Here is a 10,000-nt window from a genome sequence, read left to right as displayed (position 1 = left end):
GAACATATAATTTGCTCCGCAAGCTGAGCTAAGGTATATAAAACTTTAAATTTTTCTGATTTGCTTTCCTGTGGCCTATTGTGGATTAGTACCTGCAGCAAAGGTGACCTTAACCAACAGTTTTGTGTTAGGTTCCCATTTTGGTAAAAAATAATAATTATTCTCTTTCTGTGTGGGGGTATGTGCTTAAAGTCTGTTTGGCAAAGTCACTGTGACTGGATATAACACATTCTATATCTATAGTACTGTTAGGCCCCACTTAACAGCAAACGTTTATGATTCACAAGCTGCATGCTACTTCCCTTTAACCAGTCTTTGGCTCAGCATGTTAAACTTTTTTTCGTATACCAATAGCCTGCTCCCATCTGGCCTTTTAACTCAGTTGGTAAAGCAGTGGCTAGAGCTTTTTAGTTTTTTCTCCTGTTGGCTTGTTTAAAGAAAATGCAGGAATTTTAAACTTAATATTTTAAATCAATATTGTGTTATCACCATGCTACTGTACTCAGGGGTACCTTATCCACTTACTAAACAAAAGGTGTGATGGTATTTTCTTTCAGCATCACATGCTCCTCCCAAACCAGTAGTTCAGGTACTGGGACGTCATGAACTACTCATCTCATGGGAGACTCCTCCCAGGCCACTTGGCAGAATAAACAGTTTTGAAGTCAGGGTTGATGATGTGGTATGTTTGTTTATTAGGGCTTAAGATACAGTATTTAATCATTTTTGTCATGATGATCAGGAAATGTTCAGTAAATTCCCTTAAGTATTAATAACCTTCCTAGGTGAAGATGGAAGATTTCCATATGGATCCTCAATAAACGTTATTGTCAAGTTTTTTTTCATGATCCTTTCTAGTATCCTTTCCAATCCACAGGTTTCTTGCCTTTGCAGATCTTGCTAGGCTTTTTGTGTTTATGGCTAGTTGTACCTTCGTTCTTAAGATTCTCTCATATCATATCACTCATATGTGATCTGCTAATCGCCCTTTCTCGCAGTCGGAGACTGAATTACTAAGGGCGCAGCTCAACGAGGTTGGGCCGAAGGAGCTGTGCTGCCGGCTAGGCGCTCGGCCCCTGAACACGACCCATGTATGACCTCGGAGCACAGCACCATAGCCTGATGGAATAGGTGGGGAGTCGATTTTGAGGAGGGAGGAAAACCGGAGTACCCGGAGAAAAACCCTCAGAGTCAGATTGAGATCGACTTAAACTCAGCCCACATACGATCCAAGGCCAGAGTTGAACCTGGGTCACAGAGGTGGGAGGCACGGATGATTACCACTAAACCACCCTGACTCCCCTCTCAAGAATCTTTTTGAAAGATCGTTGTGAAATATAGTTGCTACAAAGATTTCAAAGATTCTTCAGAGATTTTGAATTTTTCTCTCTTTAGTGGGTCTTTAAAGATCTGTTGCTCCATTAACTATGGTTGCTGCGATTATCATAATTCTGCAGAATCACATCTTCAAGCATGCATCAATCAAACGAAATCAATTGATGTGTGACATAACCTACCAATCAGCATCTACAATTAACTTTCTCTGCGCTTTTCATCATTGTTTGGTACTAATAACTATCCCAGGATTGAAGTACAAATTTTACACTTCTAAAGAGTAAGTATTTGAAACACAACTAATTTGATGTTTGTTCTTTGTTACAATGTAGGCGGTGTACAGTGGAGTCGAGAAGTCATGCACTGCAAAAGCTCTTAAACCCAATACGGAGTATACAATTACAGTGAGTTTATTCACAGAGTCATAAGGTCTAGTTAAGAGTTTGCAGCATGAGCTTGAAATGGATGAGATGATAATCCAGATGCTGATACAGTTTATTAATAAATATCAGTTTTATTACTGGCAGTTCAATTTTATTCTTTGCTGCAATTTTTTGGTTGTTTATCCCTTGAACAGTGTTATTCTTTGGGATGCATTATTGTAAACTGGGAAAAAGAGGAAAATTAAATGACAACAAGCAGGAAATCTACATCTATGTATAATAATTATACATAAAATTAGAATGAGATCTCTTTGGGGATAATTTCACAAAGGTGATCATGAACAGTATGTTCTTAGAAAGGAATCTGTGATATATTGTAGCAGGTCAATAAAGTATTATCAGTGTTGTTAATCTAAATTATTGAATGGTCCGCTCATGAGGGTAACATTAATAATTCTCTGTTGTATCTGGATTTACTGGGTTACATGTGTGACCAAGTGGCCAAGTGAGGGGAGGTCAATAAATGAATGTCATCTTACAGTGATGTGCTCAATTTGCTGGTCTTTTTGTGATAAAGAGGATGTTGGTGACCTAGTTGTAGTACAATCCAAAGTGCTTTTCGAATGTTAAATGCAAGATAATAGCCTTAGAACAGAGTGATTTACACAAGGAAAGCACTGATTTCTGGATCTTTGAATGTAACGTTCCATTTCCGAGTTCATTTCTGCCTCCTCGTCAAAGCGAGTCTAAGTGCGAAGTTTTTTTTTCTGAAAATTAGCTTTCATTCATGTGTAAGTAGAACTAATCACCATCACAAAAACTTCGCACTTAGACTCACTTTCAAGAGGAAGCAGATATAAACTGGGAAATGGCCTATCGTGCCTTCCATTAACTTGTAGGAGAACTTGGCGGTTTCTGTTTGTAATGGTCAAACCAACTGTCACTGTAAAAACAAGTCAGGTGGCAGTAAGAAGCAAAACCCTTGGTTGAAAGTCAAACTTAAGTGCCTGCATATTTATGAACGTTGTATTGAACTCAGAACTTTCATAAAGCCTGTTGGTTCTAAAATTGGTATTGCCACATTATAGGTTAGTGCTTGGTGTAGTGAAGGAAGATGTGAAAGTGTCCCCACCAAAAAAAGAACAGCGAGAGAAGTATACAGTAAGATATTAGAGAATTATGTGCTTGCAGGTTCTTGTCTTGAGTTCGGAGGTAGTGGGTCCAAGACTCGTTGAGTTTAATCCTGGTTGGCCTGCCAATACAGCTGCTACTCATGGCTCCCTGCCACTAGGGAGCGTTTTGCGAGAGAGAGCTCTTTCTCGCGAAACGCCTCTAGCGGCCGGCAGCGATGAGAGGCGGCTGCATGTGTTCGCAGGCTGGATCCTGGTAGTCCCTGGGTCAACTTATGGGCTGCAAATTCGGTTAGTTGGGTTCTCATAAAAGGTGGTATTGTGTTCCTTTCGTTTCATTGGCCATGAGAAGCCTCTGTGGGGAGTCGTCAATTAAGTACATGTATGTATGTATTGATGTAGTCATTTGACCTGCCCAATGCGAGAAACATCAGTTGTTAAAAATTAAATGTTGCCACGATTTACCTCGTGTCTGTTTAAAAGGGAATCGGTGAAACTAGTTTTGTTTTCGTGCAAACATCTTGACTTGAAATAAACTGTCATACATCCAATCCAATCATGCATTAATTCATCAAATCAAAGGTAATTATTAATTCTTCAATGATAAAGTAATGAATTAATCCTGAAAAATTAATCCTAATAAATTTTCGAATCCAAAGGCTATTATCTGCCTTATACAAGATACATTAGAATTGAGATAAAAGGTATCTAATGGAAAGAAATGTAAAATCGAATTTTAAACTTCATTTTAATGGCAGTTTCGGTAACTATATTTTCCTTTGCAAGATGTGTCTTTGATTATAATATTACATAACAGCTACACACCACTGACCAGCCATCTTAAATCTTAACTAATCTGCAACCACCATCTTGCTGTATTATGCTGTTTATCCCAAGTAAAGCAATTAACTATTATATTTCTGAGCTGAAAACTGCGGAACTTTCTTAGAATTTCATGGATTTTCAGACGGTTTTAAGATCTTTGTTAAAATTTCAAGTTTTTGTTGCACAAATTGTATGTTACAAACGGATACTTTACTGCTAAACTTCACTTCAACACTGTATACAATACATTTCTTACAGTACTTTTCATACAAAGCTCTCCATCTGTTAACAGAGCATTACGCGACTTATAGTAACACTGGACATGCTACACTGGTACAAACCTTACTGAAATCTTAGAACCTTTCCTGTCTAGCTTATCTGGGAAATTCAAGTTGCCACACATACAAGCCCTGCTAATTGATTTACTGTTGTGGGACCTTTATCTTTCTAAAAAGCACTTCCAAAACGAGTCCCTTGGCGCAGTGGTGAGAGCACTCGCCTCCCACCAATGCGGCCCAGGTTCGATTCCTCGACTCGGCGTCATATGTGGGTTGAGTTTGTTGGTTCTCTACTCTGCACCGAGAGGTTTTCTCCGGGTACACCGGTTTCCCCTCTCCTTAAAAACCAACATTTGACTTGTTGTGTTAATTGTTAATTTCACTTTACAGTGTCCCCAATTAGTGCTCCAGCGTCAAGTCTACTAGACACTTAAATAAAGTTCCTTTCCTTTCCTTTCCTTTCCCTGTCTATCTTTTAAAAATAATTTTCGAGTGTTTAAACGTGGGGAAATTACGGCTAGGCCCGGAAAACGCGAAAGAAAAACGAACTTTTGGGCGTACATTTGGACTAAAACGTCCTAAACATGAGACCAAATCACTTGAGGACCTGTGACTTCTGCGAGTCGTGAATTGTAACTTTGTTTTATTTAATATTATCGAATCTATAGAGAAGCTCGTTTGTGAAGTGTCCTCATGACCTCTGTTTATCTGTATGTCTATCTATCCTCTGTAGCCAATTTGAAAACTATGCGGCTCTACAATAACTCAGATACCTGAATGTCTCTTAACAGACACCTCGTGCACAGCAAAGGGTTTAACGCGGCAGAAAAGTACACGATCAACCACAAAGACAGCCGCGACAGCTGCTTCAGGCACAACAGCATCTAAGAATAGCAGTAAAACTAAAACTAAAGGTGGTGTTTACAAAATTAGATAATTTAAGAATGAATGTTAAAATGACAGTAAAATTAAAATAAATTTCAACAGCGTTAATGTCTAAGAGCATAATGCGCGAAATATTTATTTCACAAGACACAAGAAATAAGTTTATTCCTGCCGGCGTTGATTTTCTCATTTACACAGTAAGTTCGAAAGGATTTCAAGGATACTCTGCGCATGTTTTACGATTTAGCAATTTGTTTCTTCCTAACTTAAATCTGAAAATAACTGAAAAGACTGTAAATGATATGATAACGCAAAATGAAATTGATAATTTTTACAAATTCAAGTGAAATACGAGGACGCACGATTAAGTCATGCCTTATCAGGTTAAAGTTAGCAAAAAAGAACCTTGTCTTCGTAGCATCAGTTTCCCAGACTTTGCTGGTGGTGCCTTGCAGTTTGTCGCCGTTTTACTGAGGGTATCCAAAGAAAACCTTCATTGAAATTACTTTACTTTTCATTGTTACATTCTTATATAGTGGTGGGCTCAAGCGTGTAGGAGAAGGGCGGAAATCATTATACGAGGCGTTATTTCTGTGTTGTTTTTTTCATCCTTTCAAACTGAAAGTAGTACTGCATTGATCTAAGTTAAGAAGTGATAAAAAAATGATTGAAATGTGTCTCGAAAGTCTTTTCTTGACTGAAGAGTGCCCAGCGAAAATCAAGAAAGTGCTTTCATACACACCGTCGTTGTCGTATAGTTTGTACTTAATGAACGAAATGAATTTATATTGAAGTGCGGTTTATCGACGAAAAAGAGAAGTGATCCTCTGACTTATCTGGACAATTTAAGCAATTGGCTCTGTTGGAGTCACCCGAATTCTTCAGTTGTCTATAAGAAACAATTCCTTAAATTTTCCAGCTAATTAATTGCTTCTCTCTTTCGGTTCACGGTTTGTACTAAATCACTCGCTCGAAAACGCTACAAACCATAGAACCTGGTAAATGGACGTCCTGTGCCGTTTACAACCGTTTACGTCTATTCTCCGTTTTCACCTTTTGAGACAAAAACAACGCTTTTTCAAAGCGATGTTCTTTCAAGAGTCTTGCTTTCGTGACTGGGTCAATATATCCGCTATTTTTCAAAAGTCTGCAATGCACCATTCTACACTGATCGGATTTTTGCGCATGTATGTAGGCGAAAACGCAATAAAAAAAGAATATCTTTTAAAACGAAAACACAGAAACATGAATAAGGCCTGAAAAATATTTTTTGACATCGATGAACGTATGCTTAAAAAAAACTGACATGTTGTGTTTTAGAGAGTTCTTTTACTCATGTCGACTGTAATCGTTTCCAGCTCCCACCAGGAAGCCGTTGTATCCGTATGGAAAGAAAACCGTACCAGTCGCCAAGCAGGAAAGAGGTTAGTTTTGTATGTTTACCAAACCTTTTTTACTCAGTTGACTTAGTTAGTAAGTGGCCAATGGTGGGGTGTTTTGTTTTTGACCGTCAACGGTTTTTTATGCACATGATCGGAGAGTATAGTTAGTAGTCTTTTTCCGAAGGCTTATTGGCCGAAAATGTATCGGAATAATTAGACCGTTTTCGTCTTGTTCCCTGGTGTCACTTACTTTATGCAGTAATGACAAAAACGACAATTAAGAAAATTGTTCCAAACAAGCTGTAGCAGCGGGTCCAGACGGCATTTTTCCCGGGCTGCAATGACTCTCGTCAGCCCGTCCGGATCCGCAGACGTTACCTCGTGATGTTAGAGAGGTTAAGTATGACGTTTACGCTCTACGGGCAAACGAGTGAAATTAGGGTTTTGATAAAAATGTAAGAACCTTGCTCGACATTAGCTCAATTCTGCCCTGTTCGCTCCAGATTTCAAGCAACTTCTCAAAGGAGCGAGACAAGTTAGAATGAGAGAATTTTCACGCTTTTATGATATGTAAGTAGGAGCCTTCCGTTTCCCGTTGGCCGTTGGCCGTAACCGTCATACTTATCCTCTCTAATTACGGCAAACGGCTAACGTCGGACTCAAATTGTCGTTTTGCCAAAAATAGTAGGAAATCGTTTGATATGAGCTCATTTCTTGCTTGTTAGCAGCAGGTATCAAGTAACTTTTCAAAAGAGAGAGACGGTTAGAATAACGTAATTTTCATGCTTTTATGACAAGCAGCAGCCCACCGTTTCACGTAAACGCCATGTTTAATCTATAAGATTTCGTTGACGGAACCGTGTGGGTCATATCATAGTACCAAATTAGCCAATATCAAAAATACCATAATATTCTTTGTTTGTTCCCCCAAGACTTGGTATAAGCATTGTTTCCAGTTTCTCTTGGGACCATTACAAGTCCCAAGCGAAAATAAAAACAATGCTTATGCAAAATTTTGGAAGGACAAACAAAGAGTATCATTGTATTTTTGATATTGACTAATTATTTAATCAACTAACATCATTATTTTCTTGAAGGGAGGTTCTGACATTTTTAGCTTGTCGCAAGGTCAAGGTTAAATTTTTTTTCTTTTTTCTTTTGTTCTTGAAAACGAGGCGCCTTAGGCCACGTTTATCACCGAAAAGACTAGCATTGATGTTTCCAAGCGAAACACACGCGGAAACTCTTGCGCATTCCCCTTTAGAGCACAGTACGACTGGACAGAGACCATGATTTTCCTGGAACAACTTAGCTCAAATTGGAAAATTAAAGCTGCTTTAAATTTTAAGACGGATTAGAATTCTATTCAAATCTTGATTGATTACGTATATTTTGCTTCAATCCAGGTTTTTTTTTTAATTTATCTGAGAAATCTTTATGTGGGTATAGGAGTGTGTGTGCTTTAATGGAAGTTTATTTATATTTGTAATTTAGTTTTTTATGTATACATTTTGAGACAAAGGCTTGATGCTGCACCATCGTGCAGATTAAATACGTCGAATTAAGATGACTGCCAGTTTCACTACTTTTAGAGACCTTCTTATAAAAAGGGTTGTCATTACAACACTGTATCACGTAACAGCAATGGTACGGACCATATGAAACACCAATTATTGCTTAACAAAATGTGCCCACAATTGTGACGTAATAGGTTACCATGGCAACATGAAAGCTATCTAGAAACACCCTATAGTTCGTCTTTGCTTACTTATATCCAAAACATGAACTCGGTGACCCCATTTGGAGCTACGTAAGCCGATTGACTCAATTGCTTATTGCTATTCTACAATAAAAAATGGGAGTCACTCAGTTCATTTTTGAGTTGTGAGCGAGTAAAGACATAATGTAGGGTGTTTTTGGAGAGCTTTCATGTTGCAATGGTAACCTACTTGGTAAAAATAGTGGGCGCATTTTTTTAAGCAATAATTGGTGTTTCGTATGGTACCAAAACATTGCTGTTACATGATACAGTATAGTAGTCATAACCCTTAAGGAGGTCTCTTAGAAGTAGTGAAACTGGTTCCAGCCACCTAAAAAAACTAACCTGAGCAGTAATTTGACGTGACGTTTGTTTAACGAAGTGGTTAGGAGAGCCAAAACTGCAGATTTACTGAGAGGTTCTACGGCTGACAGCTCACCGACAGCGCGCTCTAGAGAAACCAAGGTCAGTAGTGTAAGACAAGGTCTTTTCAACGTGTCACCAATAATTGTGCGTTTGAAAATTACAGCTCAAATCCTGACGATCTCGCTTTTTCCAGATGTGGTTAGGGTTACTTGTCAAATGAAAGACAATGACAATGAATGGGGACAACAAAATTAATTAACTTTTTTTTTTTTAATTTTACAGTGTATTACAATAAAATACAGTGTAATATTGTATAAATGAACAAATGAAACCTACGTAAAGTTAACAAATAGATTTCATGTTGCCGTGCGTCTGTTCAGTAATAGATCACAGATTGCGTCAAAATGTGGCACACGAGGCGATAGCCGAGTGTGTCACTGATGTTCTTACCACATTTTGACGTCTTCTGTGATCTATTAGGGATCTTAAGCACGTGCGTTTTTGAGACGCGGACGGCAACCGGAAGTGAGCTGTTTTTCCTTTTAACTCGTCTTCACACAACCACATTTTTTATTGGTAAGTATCTTTTCTCCGTTGGAGGTGATTAGTATGAAAATCTGGAAGACAACACTGTCCTGGCACACGAAATGTTCTCTTCCGGTTGCCGTCCGCGTCTCAAAAACGCGCGTGCTTAAGCTCCCTAATCTGAACAGACGCGCGGCAACATGGAATATATTTGTTTTATATAATAAATAGAATTAAACTTTATTCGCATAAAGTTGATGGTGTCGTCAATCATGCGTCTGTCCTCTAATAAATCATAGGCAACAACCAATCAAAATGCGAGAATAACTTTGGTTACTATATAAAGACAGATACATGTGACCAAAGTTGACAAAGTGATACAGTGGTTACTGGTTACCAATCGATTGATTTATATTAGTTGGTATCCTCCATTTAGTGTAAAATTTGCTGAGAGTTTTGTTTGTAGTACAAATATACTTTTCAACTTCGTATTTAATGTTAACTATTATTTTAGAACCTACTATCATATTCGAAAGGATATTGTTCCTTGCGGTATTCCCATAGGTACATTTTACTTAAAGTAGTAAATAGTTAAATAAATATGACTCCGTTTTAAGACCCAGGAAAATGTCTTTTAGGTTTAGTCAATTGTTTTTTTGTGAAAGACAAGAAAGAAAGACTCAAGCCCAAAACTGCACACTTGATGCAAAAACAAGAATGCTCATGCTTGTGTAGGTCAGCGATTAGAGATCAATCCTGCTTTTCGGTTTACCTGAGTCTATTTTCAGTGATCCTTCAGCAACATAATGTTGGTGTTATTTTGCACCACAGAAATCACGGCACACTCATCTACTTCCCTTTTAAACGCTCTCTTTCTCTTTTGTGTTGAAGATAACCTTAGAAACTGATAGTGATCGACCCCACACCACTGTTGGAAGTTCAAGGGATACTCTATCAAGTGGCTCTTCCCAGCCTGTCAGGAAATCGCCTGGTGAATTGTTATTTGATCTTTTTGTGTACCCTGCTGTTTATTCCTCCCCTAGTATACCTGATAATCATGGAAATTTACGGTCTATGCAACTTAACATTAGAGCGACTTTCGTGTGACCTTGAAAAAGTATTCGCAATTTGT

General features: G+C 38.2%; 1 protein-coding gene across 1 annotated transcript in view; it reads left to right on the top strand.

Moving 5' to 3' along the window:
- Positions 1-10,000, top strand: part of LOC138021700 (uncharacterized) — a 43,723-nt gene that overhangs the window by 26,427 nt on the left and 7,296 nt on the right. The window contains exons 14-19 of the mRNA XM_068868666.1: positions 558-682; positions 1,668-1,739; positions 2,807-2,879; positions 6,195-6,260; positions 8,360-8,442; positions 9,760-9,859. Coding sequence (XP_068724767.1) covers positions 558-682; positions 1,668-1,739; positions 2,807-2,879; positions 6,195-6,260; positions 8,360-8,442; positions 9,760-9,859 — 519 coding nt within the window. The remainder of the gene's footprint in view (positions 1-557; positions 683-1,667; positions 1,740-2,806; positions 2,880-6,194; positions 6,261-8,359; positions 8,443-9,759; positions 9,860-10,000) is intronic.

This window comes from Montipora capricornis, chromosome 2, assembly GCF_036669925.1.
Source record: "Montipora capricornis isolate CH-2021 chromosome 2, ASM3666992v2, whole genome shotgun sequence".
Taxonomy (NCBI): Eukaryota; Metazoa; Cnidaria; class Anthozoa; order Scleractinia; family Acroporidae; genus Montipora; species Montipora capricornis.
Note: the sequence above shows the minus strand (reverse complement) of the source record. Positions and strands in the feature narration are given on the sequence as shown.